Consider the following 20,197-nt stretch of genomic DNA (forward strand, 5'->3'; position numbering starts at 1 on the left):
GAGTTCTTTTGCATGCCCGTGAGGGATAAAAGGCCATCGAGTAGGTCGGTTTTTATGGATTCTGATTTCATAGTGAAAAAGGAGGCAAATTCCTCACAGTTGGGTAGAGTGTCAGAGATAGCCTTGGGGTGGGTGGGTGCATTCTTGGTTTGGGCTTTGATTAGAGCGAAAAGTTTTTTGGGACAGTTCTTGGCTTGGTCTAGTTGATTACTGAAGAAGTCGGTTTTAGATCTTCTGATATTTTTAAAGTAGGAGTTTCTGGTGGTTCTTAGTAGTTTAAGGTGGTCAGCTGAAGGTGCAGATCTCCATCGTGGTTCAATTACTCTAAGTGAATGTCTGTCTTCATTTAGCCTACCATCATACCAAGGTTTTGAGTCTTTTGTGGTGGTTCTTTTCAATTGTATAGGGGCTATTTTGTCTAGTAGGCTGTTCATGGAGTGGAGGTAGTGCTTGGTCAGACCTTGTACATCGGCTAGGTCTTCCGGGGGACATAGGATGTTTAGATTAGAGGATGCTAGTAGGTCGGAGCCAACGTTATTCAGATTTCTCTTCCAGATCTTTGTTCTCAGGGGTTGTGTCGAAAGTCGCTTAACTGAGTCCATAACTTGGAATGTAATGATATGATGGTCAGACCAATCACAGGGGAGGATCGAGTTGAGCTGAGTGGAGTCAACTTTGGAGACTACTAGGTCGAGGGTTGTGCCTTTGTCATGAGTAGGGCTGTTACAGATTTGGTTAAGATTAAGGTCTGAGAGGAAAGCTTTGATGCTGTTGAGCTCTGGCTCATTCTGATCATCCCAGTGAAGGTTGAAGTCACCCAGGAATATTTGCATATTTTTTGGGCATCATTTGTAGCTAGAATATCCATGAGGTGTTCTATGAATGTGATGTTAACTCCTGGAGGGTGGTAGAATGTGTGTAAAGAACATATTTGTTTGTTATTATTAGAGATGTTTAAGCAAAGGTATTCACAGGAGGATGGTGCGGGGGTATTGGCGTTGGTCACTGTTAGATAGCTCTGATGTATACAAGCGATCCCACCACCCGGCCTATCAATTCTGTCTAGTCTGGTGATGTCATATGAAAACAGATCAAGAACAGGCCCAGAAATTACAGAAACCAAAATCACAGTTAGTCGCCTTTCAGATCTATACAATAAGTCCATCATAAAGAGGGGGGAAAACCTGGAATAGCTGCATCTAAAAACTACACAATTCAACCAGTCCTTGTTAAATCTATGTTACTTGAAGGATATTTCAGAGCTTCCAAGGAGCAGTGAATGCCACCAAATATAAAACAAATTCTCAGCTGTCTGTATCCTGGATCTCCGTTAACAGATTAAGACAATTGCATAAAACATCTAAAAGTTCCTGATTATTTCTTGCAAAGGCGACATCTTTCTCGCAAGTGTTCTCCTTAAATAATTTGGAGGCATATTCAGTATGTATTTATTAACTGTATAAATCAACCGGTTTCAAATTAAATTCCTCACTCTAGTATGTGAAATCTCTCTGACCTTTTCTAATTATTAATTTAAAACTTACAAGGGAGGAAGGACTAAGCCGTGGACTCTCGAACTGTAGCTTTGATGTTGATTCAATCTTATAGATTGTTACCGGCAAAGGGTCCTATGTTCAATCCCGACACACAAAAAACCAGTGAAGTGTTTTCAGGCGCAAAATGCAGCGAATAGCAAGAAAACCGTGGCCTTAATTTAAACCATTCTCATTGTAAATGAACTTCTAATCTAATCTGTTAGCTTGTACTGTGTCTACCAGTTATGAGCAGCTTTGTTGAAGGCTTAAGTAAAGCCTGTTAAAAAAAATTGCTTTCCGGCAACGCTTGTGCTCTTTTGGACAACATTTCTAAAATCTTGTGTATTTGGCTTATCAAAATAAATCCTAAAGGCCTTTGTTTGTCCATTTTTTCAAATTTTCTTCTATATTTAGTTTGTATTTTTTTGTACCTTTTTAATTCTGTACGGTGTGTTTTGGTGAGAAAAGAACTATATAAACTGAATAATTATATTTTTAATGTAGGACCTTTGGTGTGGAATTGATTTAATTGCCCATGTATTCTACTTTGATCTTGAACCTCGACTGGGCACGTTCCTCTGTTTCCATGCAGACTTAGTTCTCTGCTGTCTCAAGGCACTTTAAATCGTAAGCTTTCATAGGGATTTTAGGCTTGGTTGACTTTGATCAATATAGTACAGAGACACAGCAGATGAACTCTTGATTGTTCATAGATCGCAGATATTATGGACTCTAAAGCATCTCAAACCGGACAGCAACACCCTCGACCTCTGTGTGCAATGTGTCCTGTCTTGATGCAGTCAGTATGCGTCCCCTGGTGGATGCCCTCCATGTTTTCTCCTTTGTCCAGTGCCCTAAGTACAACTTCTATGATGCATCATCCTTTGCATCCTGTCATTTGTGTACCTTACCTGTTCATGCCATTCCTCTGCCCCTCGCCCTTCCGTTCTGTATCTCTGCATCTTTCCTGAATGTCTTGTCTGTTTTCCAGGCAGAAAAGGATTCCAAGGAGGAGATTCTCAAAGCCTTCAGGTTATTTGATGACGACGACACTGGCAAAATTTCCTTCAAAAACTTAAAGCGTGTGGCCAAAGAACTTGGGGAAAACCTGACGGATGAGGAGCTGCAGGTGTGTAACGTGACAATTTTCCACATGTGCATGCAGAGATAAAGTGTGTGTGCTCCCCAGGAAACATCTGTTCATGGGTGCATTAATATGTACACTGAAACTATCATGCCAGAAGAAATACATAAACATAGTTCTTAGATAAAATGTGATTGTCTTGACATCTATTTTGAATGATGCTACCACTAGTGTGGTGTCAAAGCTACCTTGTCCAGAAACAGCAGACCGGGGCATGTGTGTAATCACAGGAAGGGAGATGAATTGTAATCTATATATGTTGTATTGTATTGTAATTGCATTTATATAGCACTTACTACCCCTGACGAGGCATCAAAGCGCTTTTTCGGTCAGTAGCATGCTACTCCGGGACCCATAGAAGATTAGTGTTGAATTAGTATAGTGAAACATGCAAGTACATTTTAAGTGGTAGATAGGTTAGTCAGTTATTTGGATTCGAAAGGATAGCAGAAGGATAGAAGAGGAAAAGAAAGTTTGTATTTTTATAGCGCTGGTTACCCCATAAGGGGTGTTGTAGCACGCTACTCCGGAAACCCATAAAGGATTAGTGGTGAATTAGTATGGTAAAATATGAAAATAATTTGAGTGGTGGATATTACTCAGTTATTTGGAGTGAGAAGGATAGCGGAGGGATAGAAGGGGAAGAAAGGTTTGCATTCATATAGCACCTGTTACCCCTGATGGGTTTTGAAGCGTTTTTTTGGCGAGCAGCACGCTACTCTGGAGCCCATAAGGATTAGTGTTGTATTAGTGTGGTGAAACATTAAATTAATTTGAGTGGTGGATATGTTAGTCAGTTATTTGGATTGAGAAGGGATGGGGAGGGGTAGAAAAGGGAAAAAGGTTTTCATTTATATAGCGCTTCTAACCCTGATGGGGTGTTGAAACGCTTTATTTGCGAGTAGCACGCTACCCCGGAACCCATAAAGGATTAGTGGTGAATTAGTATAGTGGAATGTGGAATTTGAGAAGTGAACATGTTAGTCTGTTTTTATAGGTCATAGCAGTAGGAGGAGGCTTTTGGAGGAGTAAAAATGGGTTTTGGAGGGGAAGAGTCAGAGGGAGGAGTTTAGAAAGGTTTGTTGGGGGGATCGGTATAGTAAAAGAGGTGTCAGATGATGCAAGGAGGGGTAGGAGAGAGTCTAGAAGGGGTTATTTTGGGGATCATAGTAGTAGTATGGGGTTTGGGATAAATGAGAGAGTGGATGTAGAGGATATTTTGATAGATGTATAGGGAGAGAGATAGGTTAGTGCATTGGAAAGAGTAGTAGAAAGAAGTTTGAGATGAGTTAGAAAGTTGGGCTAGAAGATATATTGAGACAAGCATTGGCATAGACAATAGGTCTTGCCTTTGGTACCTTAGAAGTGTTTAGTCATGCAACAGTTGATGTTGTTGCACCAAGGATATTGTGCTGCATAACTAAATACTTATAGGATCCCAAAAGCGAGACCTATTGGCCATGCCAATGCTGTTTTAAAGTGCTAAAGAGCTATACGTTCACAAACAACGAGAAGTGTTGAAGGGCGGTCGGACGAATCTGCCCTCGATCTTTGATTTAAATTTGGGAAAGAATGGAAAACCAATCAATTATTATTCGTTTAGTTGAAAATGGACTGTTGGTCAGATTTAAAGAGACTGATTACACCACCACCTGAAATACGACACATTCAAATAAATCCCTTTTCGATAACACTTTCTTATGCCAGGCAGATGGGCTGTCCTCGCCGCAGGCCAACGTAAGCATAGATTGGCAGCTGGCCCTTAGTCCGATCAATAATCATCCAAAATTCCAAATGTGTAGCTGTGAAAGACATGAATAATTTGCAGCAGGACCGGAAATCCCTCTGTCTTCTTGTCTGCAGAACCAGAGTGGGGGCTGGGGTGGATACCCTGGCAGGACGAGGGAAGCCTGTGACATCAGAGGACTGACTCAGGACTCCTAGGGCCAGGCGATGCGCTGTTGGGGTAACGCCCCTTAAAGGAAGTCACTGGACCAGATCTAGGGACGCCATGTGAGCTGATGGATGCTTTTGGCATCTTCAGAATGCTCTTCAGACAGTCTGGCGACCGATTGCGTCCAGCCAGTGTGTGGCAGGGCGAATACCATCAAAGTGGTGCAATGTGAATATCGGGTGCCCTGGCATCTTTTATTTTCTCAAGATCGATTCGTTGACAATCTGAACTTAGGTGTTTTCTCATTGCTTAAAAATAATGTTGGTTTTCCAAAACGTAGCACCTCATAAAAACGATTTATTTAAAAACAGTGTGGCTAAAACGTCTGAGTTCCTGAAGTTCAGTCTTAGTTCCTGTGTTGGAAAGTGTGCTTGCTGCTCCTGCTTCTTGGTGTGGCTGTTTACGGAGCTCAGATGTGTACAGAATACAAAGGCCTGGACAACGGTGACTGGCCTTGTGGCTAAGTAAGCAAGGTGAGCGCGAGCCACGACAAGGTTTTCTTTATTAGGGACCGCGCAGTAGCGAGGATTTCTTCTTGACTCGCAGTCGGATAATAATTTCCCTAGTAGGACCAGGAGGGGGAGCGCCAGAGTCCATGAGAGTGGAAATAAGACGGTGAGAGGAAAATGTAGAAATAAACCAAAAGTCCCGGCTCAGAAAGATGCAAGGGAGCAGCTTGATGGTGTGTAGCTGTCCTCAGTTCCCAAGCCAGAGGAGAAAGTTGGGAGAGCTCTTCCCCTGGGGTGGCAGCAGATAACTGGGTGCACTGGCGTCTCGACAGATCAGCAGCTTAACGCGTATTGGCTTTTCAGACTTCATTTGAGTTCATTTACTAACAAGACATGCCATTTTTAGGTCTCGCTGAGTCAGCGCGCATGCGCTGCTCGGAGAGACTTAAGTAGGTGAGTTTTCAAAGTGCTGCTGAAGGCTGGCGGTTCGCGCGTGAACGCAAGCTTGTCACCAGCCAGCAGCACTTTGAAAACTCACCTACTAAAGTCTCTCCGAGCAGCGCATGCGCGCTGACTCAGTGAGACCTAAAAAGTATAGGCTGAAAAACAGGGTAGTGCATTAGAAATGCTAAATTAGAAGAAAGTGATAAATATATAGATCCAGAAGTACATTGAAAGTATATAGATGCATACAGGAGGTAAGTATATGTAGATTCAAGATGTTGATAGAGGTACAGGATGAGAAATAGGGTAGTGCATTGGATGTGCTTTTTCAGGAGAAAAGTAACAGACACACAAATTCTAGTACATTGAAGGTACATAGATGCATAATGGAAGCAAGTGCATGTAGACCAAAGATAGATAGATATATATATATATATATATATTTTTTTTTAGGAGCATAATTATTCTACATGTTTATACAAAGCAGTACACAAAGATGGGTACATATCTATAGTGAAAATAAATGCTTATATACAGAGGGATATGCTGTAAATTTGTTTGCGTATGGTGCTTATGTGGGGAAGAGCCAATTCTTGAGTAGTTTTCTGAAGATCGGTGGATCTTATGTTGGGGGGTAAAGAGTGTGAGAAGTTGGCCTGGTATATGCTGACCACTAATTAAAGTGGGCACCTTGTACCAGTCCAAACAACCCTTATTGATGATTAGGTTAAAGACAACCTTTATAGAAAGCTATCCTAGTGGTAGTTGTGGAGGAAGGAATGTAATGCAGCTTGTTTTACCAGATCAGAACCTCCTGAATGACCAAATGAAAGGAGAACCACACAAGCAATATATAAAACATATGTATTTATTACTAAACACTCTCTACTAACCTCTTTATGAGATTAGAGCACAGAGCACACAATATTAAATTACTAGAATGACAGTAAATAGCACAATACACAGCGGGCTCCTGGGGGAGACCGAACCATATACTAGGAAAGTGGTATAACAACCACGACTTAACTAGACACAGTGCCTAGAGCACGTAGAATCACTGGGAACCCAAGGAACCACCCAAAGTAGTGACACAGGGGACCCACGGAGGACGGGTGTAGTGTGTGAACACAGGCGCGAGCTCCGCACAACTCTATGGGAAAGTCGCAGTTGGAATTTTAGAGTTTAAGGACACTTCAGAGAGGACTTTAAGCAAACCCCATGGAACATAGAAGGTTCTAAGGCCAGCACCCTTGAGAGTACCGAGATACCCGTGTTACCTATCCCAGAAGAGCCGGGTGTATAGGGGTCAAGTGGTGTTGGAAACCTTTGTCATTTTCAATGGCGTGGTGCAAACAATTGCTGCTGCCGTGAAGATGAAAAGTGTCCGGTGGGATCCAAGCCTGGATCTGAGGTGAGAAGAACCTGAAAGGAGAGGGGACAGTGTCTGGGTCACTTCAGGGTGACCAGGGGCTCAGTAGACGAATGCCCACCAATGTCGGGTGCTTCAGGTGAGAAGATAGGATGCTTGACTCTGCAGCCACGGGGACCAGGAGACATCAACGATGACTAAAGTCCGGAGGTGAGCTGTCCTACAAAGGATGTCGAGTGCTGGGGGGGGGGTCAGTGTCCGGATCGAACACCAACAAGCCTTGGCAACTGCAACCCACGCGGGCAGAGGAAACAAGCTACTGTGAGGACCAGCACGGTCCTGGGGACTCTCCAAGCAATGGAGAGTCAGGGCACGTCTGGAGCAACCAGGAAAACCCAAGTAAAGTCAAAGTTACCTTCACAGGGACCCACAGGCCAACGGACCAGGGATCGCGAAGGGTCCTCGAGCTGATTCACGAAATACCAGCCCACAGAACACTCGTGGAGTGTAGGCTGGAAATCTTCGGTGGAAATACTGCTTGGGGTCAGGACTACACGTAGCCCAAAGCACAGCCTCAGGGATCCCCAAAAAGCATATGCTGCTGTAAAAGCACACGGTGCACAGGGGTTCGGGTTGCACAATCCCCACGAAGGATACGGGTCTCAGGATTGCTGAGAGAACAGATCGACACTCGGGAACTCACCTCCTTTGTTGCAGAAATCTTCGGAGTCCTCAGGAGCTCGGGAGATGTAAACCAGTCAAATGCGTTAAAGGTGCCTGCCTTCCAGGGGAGTAACTCCTTTACTCCAAGGGAGATTCTTCAGTCATCCAGCGTAGTGTGGATCGTCGAAGTACTTGGTTTCTGTAGCAGAGTTTAGTCCAGGTAAAATCTAAAGTCCTGTAGTCAGGGGTTCCTACTTTATACCCAAGGAAGGGGTGGGACAAACTCAGGGGACCCACCTATGGGAGGGTCAGGACAGAGGGGTGGCTACACCCATGTCCTTTGTCCAGTTTCGCGCCAGAGCAGGAGCAAATGGCTCCTGCAACCGGTTTGAACTGGACTATGCACACGGACACCAAATGTGCCCCCAGTGCAGACTTCAAACACTGAGTGCACCCACCCAGCCCCAATACACTAAATCCTGTCTTGGAGGTGGTCACACCTCCCTGTGACAGGAAACCTATTGTCAAGCCTTCCCCTGCTCGAGCTCGGGCTCAGTAGCAGGAGGGCTGACTCGTGTCTGTGGCTGGCAGCATCCATTTTGTGATGCCCAGGTCGAGAAAGCTGGTACCGGGTAGCCCGGTGACCCACAGTAGTGGTTCTAGAAGGGAGGAGTCATACCTCCCACACCGGTTACTGGTGTGGAGGTATGATTCCAAGGTGTTGGACACCAAACACGACCTGTTTCTAAGCAGCTGTTTTAAAGTTAGGATTTACAGCGAGGTTAGAATGCACTTACATATATATGGTTGGCTGTATCACAAGCAACCTCAGAAAATAGGTTCCGAAGGCTGTATAGGGACTCTGCTCATGCAGGAGCACACTCACATAAAACCCAGCACCCCTCCTTCAGGATTGATAAGGCCTGCCATAGGGGTGACTGATAGGTTTATATGTGCAGTGATTTAGAATAGATATAGTGAATCTATATCTAAGTAAGGGGTGCATGCACCACCTTACACAGGCTGCAGTGGCAGACATGTGGTGTCAGTTTGAATGGTCTCTCAGGGGTGGCATTGTTGCGGGAATTCTACTCATCCACAGAACTATGCACAGGAAACCAGGACCTCAGTGAATTGTGGTGTACCAAAAAACTCACCTCAGTACCCAGAACCCCTATCCCGACTAGCACCAGTGTCTCATTCGTTCTCCGTATCATATCGAAGCTACCAATGATTAGACAAACCAGAACAAGAGACTTGGAATACTCTCAGGAATGGGGGGATTCAGAAACACCTTTTCGTTGTTATTCTCATATCAGTCCACAACGTGAGTAATCATAGACACGGAAAGTTTAAAATGTTTATTTTTAACTACGTGCTCTAAGGTGCAGTACTTTGGCTAACATAAGCAGACAAATGATTAGAAATAAAACCATCAGCATTGTTACAATTCCATAGAAAATGAAGGGAGAAATCATGATAAAATGATAGTGGAAACAGGTCCTATAATACCTTGTGAACCACCCTCCCCTGGCTAGTAAACTAGTTTTATATACTAATAGAAGGTCTCTAGGTTTGAATGGGGAACCCCATGCCTCAAAGATCAGCTTAGGTGAATCACATCACAGGATCAGCACGGCTCTGTGTCTGGAAAGGTTTTCTCCAAGTGTGTCTGAATCATGCATGCAAATGCAATATTAAAGGCACCCGAGTTTCAGATATTTGCAGCTATGTGCTGGTTGTGTCTAGAGCGTGGGCCGATCAACCTGAATTCAACAGCATACATTGTTATTTGACCTTGACGGCTTCTGCACACAGTGTTCAGACTAAGGTCGCGGAGCACGTCTAGGGATGTGAAAAACAGACTGTTCTCATGTGAAGAAAAAGCAAGCAAGCAGTTTTACTTGTAATAACAGCTACCTATAGTGCCGTGTGCAAAAGCAGCAAAGTGGCAAGATGGCGTTAACATCTAAAACACTTATGCTAATATAGCAATGTATGCAGACAAAACCCTGTCTCCACTACCTACAGCATAATTAGGCTTTCCTGTTTTCAGTATCTATTTTTGGTGAATTCTGGTGGTGTTTTTTCAGTGTTTTCCAGTGATTTCAAAACCTCAAAAAAACAGTGCTTTTCAGTGGTTACTCATTTTCGCCCCAAAAAAAACAACTGAAACGGTGTTTTACCGGTGTTTATGGGACGCTTTGCTTTTTTTATTGTTTGCTTTCTTAATTGGTGCATGGTATATAGACAGTCTATGTACAGTGTATATGAGGTTAAAATACATTTTTACAAGTCGAATTTATTGTAGTACACCATACAATATTTTTTCAGTGAATCGTTGGTTATTCGCGCTCTCTCTTTCCTACCCATGTACACTTTTATTTGGGAAAAGGCCCTCTCGACATTGGCACTTGAGACTGGCAACGCTAAAACAGACAGTACACAATTTGCCAACTCTGGCCACTGACGTAGCTTTCCATGCCAATACTGGCGCACCTCAAGGTTGACATTCTCTGGGCCAGGTTCTGCGACATATGCGTTGAACTGGGTGCATATGCCCTCAGAGGTGTTAAAGCGGTCAAAAATGAAGCTGTACTTCGCAAAGTCTGGAGAAAATTCCCCTTTACGGAAGGGATCTAACACTTGCGCAGAGTACCAAAGTGAGGCTTCATTGGCTTCAAACGCCATGGTTGGTGAAGGGACATTTCTATGCATCATAGCTAGCCATTTCTCATGCATTGTAAAATAAAATTTCCTGAATTGGTCCTCAACACTTCTCTGCTTACCAAGTGGCAAGCATTCTAACAGGGAACATGTTGCAGTGCCAAAGTCACTAAAAGTGTCGCCAAGCCTACTCTCGAGGAGATGTTTGACATCTACACCAATTATGCTGAACACTTGGTAGACCAGGGTGTTTTCTGACTCGAGTTTTTTGATTATGTCCACTACAGCAGTCATGTTTTCCTGTAGGAATCTAAGAATGCAGTACAATGTACTTTTTTTTACATCACTATCAATATGCACCCGAAGATCCTCACATTTCTTGCCTTTTGCATCATCACTAAGCAAAAAATCAGACCCGTGAAGTACTCGGGTGCGGCTGTAGTAAGACAGACGGCAGAACACAATAGCTCCTCTCTCCTCCCCCCCCCCCACCCCCCCCCCCCCCCCCTGTGTGAGCCAGGCAGGGTGCCTGGTGTTGCTCTGGCCCTTTGGCCATTCACACCTCGGCTCCCCATTCTCTTGTCTGTTAAGGCCCTGATTTTGCATCAGGGTTGCATAATTTTTTTGCACAACCCCGAAGCAAAATCTAATTGGTTAAATATTGTTTGATTATCCACTACTCCTCTCCAGTGCACCTTATCTCACAGCTGACCTTGGGCCCCAGCCTATATCAGGCACCATCGGGCTCCACTTTCATTTTTCCCGGTAAAAACAATAGTAAAATCACCTTCAAACTTAAAACATTGAATAAAGCAGTAAATATAATTAGCACGCACTTTAAAGTATGTTCCACAGTAGCCTGTATGACCAGACTGCTAATTAAACAAAAACAGAAAGGCCATGACAGGGCCGGGTTTAGCGCTGATGCGAAAGTCTTTTTTGGCGCCACACCAATAACCTCTTTCTCCGTAAATACCTTTACTACCACCTTCCAACAGTGCCCCTCATCCATCCATGCCCCCCCTATTGACCTCTTCCTCGGATTCCCTCACTGCCACACTCCACAAGTGCCCCTGATCTCCCCATAGCCCCTCCTTCTCGTGACCTCCTCCTCGGATTCCCTCTCTACCACCCTCCACCAATGCTGCTTGTCTCTCCCTAGCTCCCCCCCCCTGCACCCCATGACCTCTTCCTCAGATTCCCTCACTGCCGCCCTCCAACAGTGCCCCTCATCGCTCCATAGCCCCTCCCACTACCTCCTCCTCAGATTCCCTCACTGCCACCCTCCAACAGTGCCCCTCATCTTTACGTAGCCCCTCTCTCATATGCATTTCATTTGTTGTACAGCGCTACTCATGTCAGTGTAGTGTGTGTCAGTACTTTACACCACGCACACATTATACAGAGACAATGAGTCATACAAGTATGTAAATCAGTCTACAGGGAATGTCACATAAGCCAATGAGGATTACAAGGTGTATGAATCACATCATCCATACTGGTGGGCAATATATTTTAAGAGGGTTTGGTGTGGGGAAACACAACTTTAGGATTTAAGAGTATTCCATGGGGGTCAGCTTTACTGATAAAAATGTATGTCTGCCCAAACATACTCATTTTAGCAACATTAGAATAATGAAAGACTGAGGAAGTTCTAACTATATTACAAAACAAAAATAAGCAAATTTCTAACTACACCATTCATGTTTGTATGCAGCTCTTTGACAGTTCATTGGTCACTGTCCTATCTTAGGATTGTAACTTCTGAACTGCAAGTAACACAAGGATCTCTGTGTCAAAGGCAGTAACCCACTGAGCTTCCACATAAAATACAGTTCATCTGCATTTAAAAACTACGGACAGACAAACGATTGCTCTCCAGCAGGATCACCAGCGTTATCTGGGCATGTTGTGTTGTCTTATTTTATCCTGCATCGGCCATGATAATGATAAAAACTGTTTAAATGAAGCGTACACGAAGTATGTGTCCTGCTGGTCCTGTGCACATTTTAAACCGAAAAACAAATAGTGACAAATTCTCTTACCTACTCCATTAGTCAAACGGTGTCACAGCCTGATGTGATAAACTGCTGCAGGGGTCAGGAAAGGTGACAGGAATAAACAAACTTCTTTTCTCCTGCACTGCATAAAAAAAGAAATATCCACGCAGCAGGACAGTCGGTAAAGGTTACCAGTGCCAAACAAAAGATTTGTCCCTTTCGCCATGTGGAGATGAAGGGGAGAAAAAATAAACAAAGCCTCGTTAACATGTAAATGGTCTTGTAAAGACCTGTGAAATACCCGGGTGCGGCTGCGATAATCTCAAAGCTGTCTGTGTGTGTGGGAAGCTGTCTCAGCCCGGGCGCACACACACACAGACAGCTCTTTAAGCCCAATTCCATTGCGCCCCTGCTTTCCAGCCCTCACTCCTGCAGCACTGAAAGTAGGTCTTTTTAAAACCGCCCGACTCGCCCCCTCCACCCCCGGCCCCTTACACAGCAGCTTGACCTCCCGCACCGCGTCCTCCCGCAGATTCATGTCAATCATCTTCGACCGCTCTGCCACGGCTTTATCTTCGGCGCTCACTGTGCTGCCCATCCTGCGCCTCGGCCCCCACAGCTTCCTGCCGGACACGGGACCAGAGCTCAGGACCCGCAGCAAAGATACCCGCAGAAGGGAGACCCGGCCAGAGCTTTCCAAAGTATGCAGCGCAGACGTAATGACGCACGAGACTGTACCTACGTCCTATCTACGCTCTATTTTAATGTTTGTTATTCAGCGAAAAACAAGTCTAGTTTATTTTTGTCATTTGTCAATGGACTGCAAGGCAGGGCGGCTTGTGCCCAGCATGTTAATTCACCATCTGATTAGAGCCATGTTCCCAGCCCGCTAGGTTGGAAAAAACCACGATCCATGAGACAGCCTACTCTCCCGGGAGGCAGAGTAATAACGATCAAATGAAGACATATTAAAATGTAATATTACTTCCTCTCCGTTGGGACGGCGCATACACTCGGAGCCAAGACTCTCCTGCCGACTGCTTCCATTACGTGCAGATGGAGTGTCCTTGTCCGTTTACGGTTAATGGTAAACTGTTCTGTTCTCGGGCCTAAATTGGGGCTTTGGATCTAACGCTTTGGCTCCATCAAGTGGCCAAGTGGTGCAACAGCAACGAAAATCAGTGACACTCGGTTTAAACCGAGTCCGCTGATTTTCGTCCGGTAGTGTACTGTCGGTAATATTCGGTTTAAACCGAATTCCGGACAGCCTAAGCATAATACATGCTGCAGCCCCTGGGAGGCCTCAGAGGTACATATGCCCTGGGTACATAGTATACCATATACTAGGGACTGATAAGGGTACCCCAGAATCCAATCTGGCGTGTACCTAAAGTACATGCAATCAATTTAGAGGAGAAGGCAGCTAGACTGGGGTCCTGGACAGCAGGATCCCAGTCAGTCTAAGTCAAACAGTGATGCATCAGCATAAAGTGGGGGTTACCATAAGAAGCAGATCCTACACTCCTACAAAGAGTTCCATAGTTTGGCTGCTTGAACAGAGAAGCATGTGCCACTCATTTTTTTTTTTTTTCTTGTATCTTGGGATTTTGAGGCGAGATGCCCCTTTAGAGCGGAGGTTCCCTTGTTGTGTTTGGTGATTTTATTCCTGATGCAGAGCGGTCCCATTCCATGTATCGCTTTGTGGGTGATACAAAGTAGCTTGAACGTGGTGTAGTAGGAGTGTGCACTAGAGATACAGTGTGGTCACCATTTTGGTCTTGACACTACATAATGCAGCCGGAGAAGAGGCGTCGGGAGAAGCAGTTGCCTAGGACAAGAACAGGATGGGCGGTAGGGTGTCTGTTGCTGGGAGAGGGGGAGCAGGTGTATGTGTGCGGCATGAGAACAGGGTTTGATGTCAGAGGAATGAGGGAGCGATGGACTTTGGGACTTCCCTTGAGTCTTGATTGTCATTTTTAGTGCCCACTAGCATGATAGATGTATAGGTTATGGAATGATACTAGACACTGCTGTCTTCTACATGTAACTAAAATAAGTGGAAGCCTGAACAGAAATTCCAATCATCAAGTTATACATTGTAATTCATGTTTTGTTTCACTTGATGCACTTTTGTGGCACTCTTTCGCCCCCTTCACCCTGGATATGGGCACAGAGATGACTCCCAGTTGCATCATCTGCTTCTTTCTCTCCTTTCAATCTCCTTCCTTTATGCATTCAGTTGTGCTGATTGTTTTAATTGTCAAAAGTACTTTTGTTTTAATTGTCAAAAGTACTTTAGCATGATTTAGGTACCTGTTCTCTTTCAAGCCCAATTACCTTACTCATCCTTTCCCTGTTCCCTCTGGTGTCTCACAGGAGATGATCGATGAGGCTGACCGGGATGGAGATGGCGAGGTGAATGAGCAGGAGTTTTTACGCATCATGAAGAAGACCAGCCTGTACTGAGTGCCTCACTCTTCATAGAGGGGCTCATTGGGTGCGGCACCTTAAAAGCCCTTCTTTGGAGTAAGAGATGGATGCGACAGAATATACTTTTCTACGAGATGCCAAAGTCCTTTAACAAATGGATCTGTTTCCACTCTAGACCTTGTGAAGTCAGCCACTGCTGCAGTGATTCGTGTTCCTAGAGGATTCTGTGATAGTCGTGAACGTTGCCTGTGTGCTGTGCCTCTCAGTGTGTGCAACAGTGTGGTGTCTGTGACCTCAGAGGTGAGCTCATTACAGCATGAGACAGACCACTTGCCCACAAGTGAAGGTCTGTTGTAGGCGGAGACCCCTCAATGTAAATCCAGAAATGGATTAATATGAAAACAAATGTGTTGCATCTGTTTCATTTACTGTAAGTTGGTACATTTATAGTTAATAAGCCCCTGGTGATCCCTAATCACAAAACTCCTGTCACCCTTCAAGTGAGGATTAGGATCACAGGAGATAAATTCAGCCCTATGGAATTAAACCTGGTCTCCTGGGGCTTGAGAAAGAACTTAGCAAACTGGATGTTGTTTACCTCACCCTCATCGCTGAGTGAGGTCTAGTTATTTTCAGTGTTATCAGTGGCCATATTTCATAAATCACTTTGACAGCAGTTGTACGTGCACCTGATGCTGTACTATACTCTACTGACGCTCAGAAGCCAATGGCGCGGCACGGAGAAGGTCAATCCCACACTCGTACATCCGTAAGACATGTAGAAACAGCCTTCATGATGTCTTTATTTGTGAATTGCGGCTTTCACGAGCCCCCTGTTAGAAGGTGCAAATAAAACCAAGCAGGAGAGGCATTAGTCCAGGATGCCATATTCGCAGCTCACTGATATGTGAACTGTAATTGAGAGTGAAATGTCCTTTTAGCAAAGGGGCCAGCAAGACACTGTTACTCTCAAGCCAGCCAGAGATACATAAATGCCACTTCAGTAAATAAGGTGGGATGCCAGAACATGTCTCGGTGATGTTTTCGCCGTTTGTAACTCCCATTGGCAGCACCTCACTACTTCTCATTTCTGGAGGTGAATAACTTCAAACATTTGGATACTAGAGACCAAAGAGTTGGTTCCATCATTCATTTCAAAGACAAGCTTTCATTGCTGTGCCCTTGACCTAGCCGGTGTTGTGTGGCTATAGCAGGACAATAGTAAAAGAGTCTTACCCTTCAGCTGTTGGGTGTATCTCATAATCAGGGAGGTTTTCATGTGACTCATTTACATGTCATTTGCATAACAAGTAGTCAATTAAGTCATCTGTCTTTTCCATGTGTATTTTGACATCTTTTCACAACTTCAGGCCAGTTGCAGGACTTTGACATATAAAACCACGTGAAACATCTTGTCTATGAAACGGTGGGGCGTCCGTGTTCCCCCCTCTCTGAGAGCCCTCAGAGCTGCCTTAGGAGCAGCATGCTGATCTCCTGTCGCTCCTCTCCCTTCTCTGAAGTTCACAATAATTGATAAGTGTCCGTCTCTGCTGCCAGCCTGGTCCTTTGTCACTAGAGATGGAGTCGGCAGAAAGAAGACCAGGAAACCTCAGGCTATCAGTGGGGTGTACGTGAAGCTGTTGGCCTGATCGTGTGCGGTGCCGCGGCTTGAAATGATGTTGTCCTGCTGCCTCTGACCCCTCAGCACGGGCACATTGTGCCAATCTTGGAGGGTGTCAATGCTTGAGTGCCTTGAGTCAAAGGGATCATGTTCAGTCTGACTTCCCATTCCAGAGAATGAGTAAAACCCAACATGTAACAGGGCAGTCCACAGGAAAGCTGCCATCGTCCATGCAGGATTGTTCAGTCAGCTGATATTGTTTGTTTTTTATTTTTTTAATAGAGATCAACTTAAAATGCTATATGTTCAGTTGCAGGAGTCAGTGCAGAAAAACCTTTCAATCTGGAGGTTTAACATGCACTGCTGAAGATGTCTTTGCGGAATCCTCCTGAGCGACCATAATTTGAAATGCTCCTGGAGATTGGATAAAATGAGTCTAGGGCAAAATATTGTCGAAGAATTTTTCTGGTGCTACACATCAAGGGTGCTAGCCTATCAATAATCACACTAAATCCTGAAATGCAGACAATTGACACCACTGAATTTAATGCTTGCTACTGTTGTACGTCACTCCTCCTAATCAATGATCTGATTGCAGATAGGCTGTTGGCAACACTGGATTTCCCACTCCATCTGGGGTACGTTCTCGACATGCAGCGAATCATGGTTATACCATGTACCAACCGCCTGGTCATGTTAGTCTTACACCTGACCGTCACCATGCACTGTGTGCATGCTGAGGAGCGTGGAGGCATTGGCCAAAAAACTTGTAGAGCATAACATTGCCCTCTCCTTCTCCTCTTGTTGGTGTGTACCGCATATGGGCGTCAAGTCTAGCTATTGTTTGGGCAACCGTGTCTGCAGCGCCCTTAGTTTCTCTCATTGTCAAGCATGCATGAACACGTTTCCTTTTTGTTCATCTCATGAAGCCCCTTCCAAGCCCATTCATGAGAAGTAGATGTTGGGGATGCAGATCATAGAGCGTTCCAAACACCAGAAGGTGTTGATAGCTGATGTGGCTTTACGTGGTCTGTGCTTACAGGTGTTAGTTGGCATCTGTTAGGGGCGACTGTGGTTGCTGCTTATTGCCTTCTTGTCCTCTTCAATTGGCGGTACTTCAGTATTTTGCATTTTTTATGGTTTGGTTGGGGTAATATTCTACATGTGCTTGGTTGTTGTGTCATCAGACACATAAGCAACCGATGAAGAGGGAAGAAATGTATTAGAACCAGAAGGTAGTCTCCATAAAGACATAAATCAGCAGAGATGCTTGGATACCCATGTCCCCAAAATCTGTAGGCCCGCTGTACCTCATAATGGACTTGGGACTCTCTAGAAGCATTAGCCCGGGTTTAAAGCCTCTCAAATTGCAGGCCTCTTCCAAGCTTCCAGGAATATTGCTGGAATAGAAGATTCGGGGTAAAAGTGTCCCTTCCGAAGTACTGGTGCAGGATATACCCCTGAAGGTGTTTGCCAGTGATTTCCCTGATCTTTAAATGTGTACACGTTGTTTCCAAGTGCTTCTGTTGGCATTCATGAACTTTCCACGGTTCCTTATCTCTTGGACAAAGTGGATCAAGGGTGGAAGTGGCACTGAGGAGGCGATGCTTCGGTTCTTCGCAGACTACCAGCAAGCAGTCTTCATGCATTCACCCAAGAAACTTTGAGGGTTTTCTTTCACCAAGCTAGTGTTCCTTTCATTTGCTGTGTATATTCACACCCCTGCCTTTTTTCTTTGGACTGATGAACTGGGATTGTGTGGTCCTCCAAAAACATGTTTCGTCCCTGCGGCTCAAATGTAATTTTCATGTGGTCTTCTTGAGTGTTTCAGAGTGGCGTGATGTCATCGGCTTCAATCGTTCGACTTGAAACAGTTGGTGGATGGTTTGTGATTTGCTCACTGCTAGAGCACCTTTTCTGAAATTGGGCCGTAAGGCTTCATGATTTAGAAATATTTTTTATTGTGAATTCTAAAACGATGTTGTACTTTCTACTCTTTACATTATCTAAATTTTCATGCATTTGTGACCAAAACGGATCAAAACATGAACACTTTGTTCCTATGAACACTAAGTTCTTGCCTCTTTATCCCATATCTTCAGTACTGCTCAGTTATCTTTCTAAAGTCCCTGCCTCTATTCAAGATCCCATGTTAGAGCAGGAAGTAACAATGACCTATAGTAATGGCTCCCCTGAAAGAGTGACACATGTACCTCATACCCCCCGTTACACATGAGCGGAGTTAATCTCTGGGCACCTCCAGGCTTATGAAAGATGGAAGTGTGGCTTGGCAGCTCCCCCGCTCTCTTCTCACACAAGTTCAAAGATTGTTTTAAAGACCTGCTACTAGGTGCTTCAGGCTGGGGGCTGCACACAGTTCTTCCAGTACTTCTACAGTACAGAACCATTCTTACTGAAAATGTACTTGTTCTCATACGTTGCTTGTACTGCAGGAGCCCACTGTGTGTCTAAGTATGTCAGTGAAGCTTGAACTGCTGCCTGTGCTGTACCTGTTCTACCTGTGACTGAAGCTTGTATCAATGCTACCTGTACTTGTTTTCTTAGAGTGAAGCTTGCACAACCCACACTCTACTGTGTGCATTTGTGAGATCAAATGTAGTTTGTGTGAGTGAAGCTTGTGCTTTAGCTGTGTGATAAGCAGGGGTTCTCTCCTGCTACCTGTTCTGTATGACTGTGTGAGAGCCTCTTGTGATAGTGCTTCTCTAATATACACTTTACATTGACCTTTTTAGGGGGTTCGCATGCTTGTGTGTGCTTCTGTTTCATGCTGTGATTTAGCATTTCAACATGAATCATGAACTTTTTTTTTCTGTATCCTCTTATTTTTAAAGGTATTATTTCATCTTCTTTTGTCATACCTCAGAGTTTACAAGTTCGAAAGGAAAGGCAAGACGAATATTTTAATTATCTAATGATATTTTCAGTATTACTTGTAATATGTATGAAATATTTATTTACTTTGTTGTCTCTTATGCAGACTGAGTGTTCACCTGTTTCATGAGTCATTTTGTTAACAAAGTTGCCTCATAAATGACTGACCCTTATTCAACCCTGCTGGCCTTTCTGGGGCAGGTCCAGGCAAGGAATTCTCGATTTCAGCATAGCCACCTCTGCCTCTGTGTAAAGATGCTCTGCTTCCAGGAGCCCTGGAGCTTCTGCATGTTTTTATGTTGTGTTTTTGTAACATTTTCTATATCTTTTGTATTGGTCTTTTGTGTCAAGGAATCGGTATTTTAAAATGCTGACATTGATGATAAATACCATCTGAAATTGAATCTGAATTTCTGAGTCATGATTAAGTAAATGAAGAGCCCCAAAGTGTTGGGGTTTCATTACTGTTCACAGGGGCCAAGGGAGACTTCAGGGGGAAAAATGGTGTTTTACCTTTGCGTAAAGACAGGAATCATTCTCGATCCAAGGACCTCATATGCAGCCTTTATTGTTTCATTATTTAAAGGTACAGCATTAAAAAGCCAGAGTAAGATGTACACACCTACACACAGGCCCAGCCCTTAATAACCAAAGTATAAACAAAAAAACATTTTATCATAGTGCCACCTGCAGACATCAAATTCACATAAGAATTGATAAAGATGCATATTGTATTTACTCTATTAATGGAAACGTTAAAATTGCATTTATCGCAGTACATCACCAAATGGTGTGTAAATTGGTCATAAGATATAAAATAGGGACATCCAATAATATTATCAACATTGTCTCTATCATTTTTGCTCCACATGAACAAATCCTGTTTGTTTCAATCATAAAACATGTAGGAAGAGCTGAACCACAGACCTTGACTCCTTTCGCCCTGAACAAAATATTTCAGACCTTTTTACAGATCATCCTTGAAGTTAAACAGAAAATGTGTGTTTGTGATTATTTTATCTGGTTGGT

General features: G+C 44.1%; 1 protein-coding gene across 4 annotated transcripts in view; it reads left to right on the forward strand.

Moving 5' to 3' along the window:
* CETN2 (centrin 2) overlaps positions 1-19,572 on the forward strand; it is a 42,485-nt gene extending 22,913 nt beyond the window's left edge. For all 4 annotated transcript variants that reach the window (XM_085630396.1, XM_085630395.1, XM_085630392.1 and 1 more), the window contains exons 4-5: positions 2,527-2,664; positions 14,602-19,572. In XM_085630396.1, coding sequence (XP_085486522.1) covers positions 2,527-2,664; positions 14,602-14,691 — 228 coding nt within the window. In that variant the 3' untranslated portion in view covers positions 14,692-19,572. The remainder of the gene's footprint in view (positions 1-2,526; positions 2,665-14,601) is intronic.
* Positions 19,573-20,197: the final 625 nt, after the last annotated feature.

The sequence above is a fragment of the Triturus cristatus genome, chromosome 10, assembly GCF_964204655.1.
Source record: "Triturus cristatus chromosome 10, aTriCri1.1, whole genome shotgun sequence".
Taxonomy (NCBI): Eukaryota; Metazoa; Chordata; class Amphibia; order Caudata; family Salamandridae; genus Triturus; species Triturus cristatus.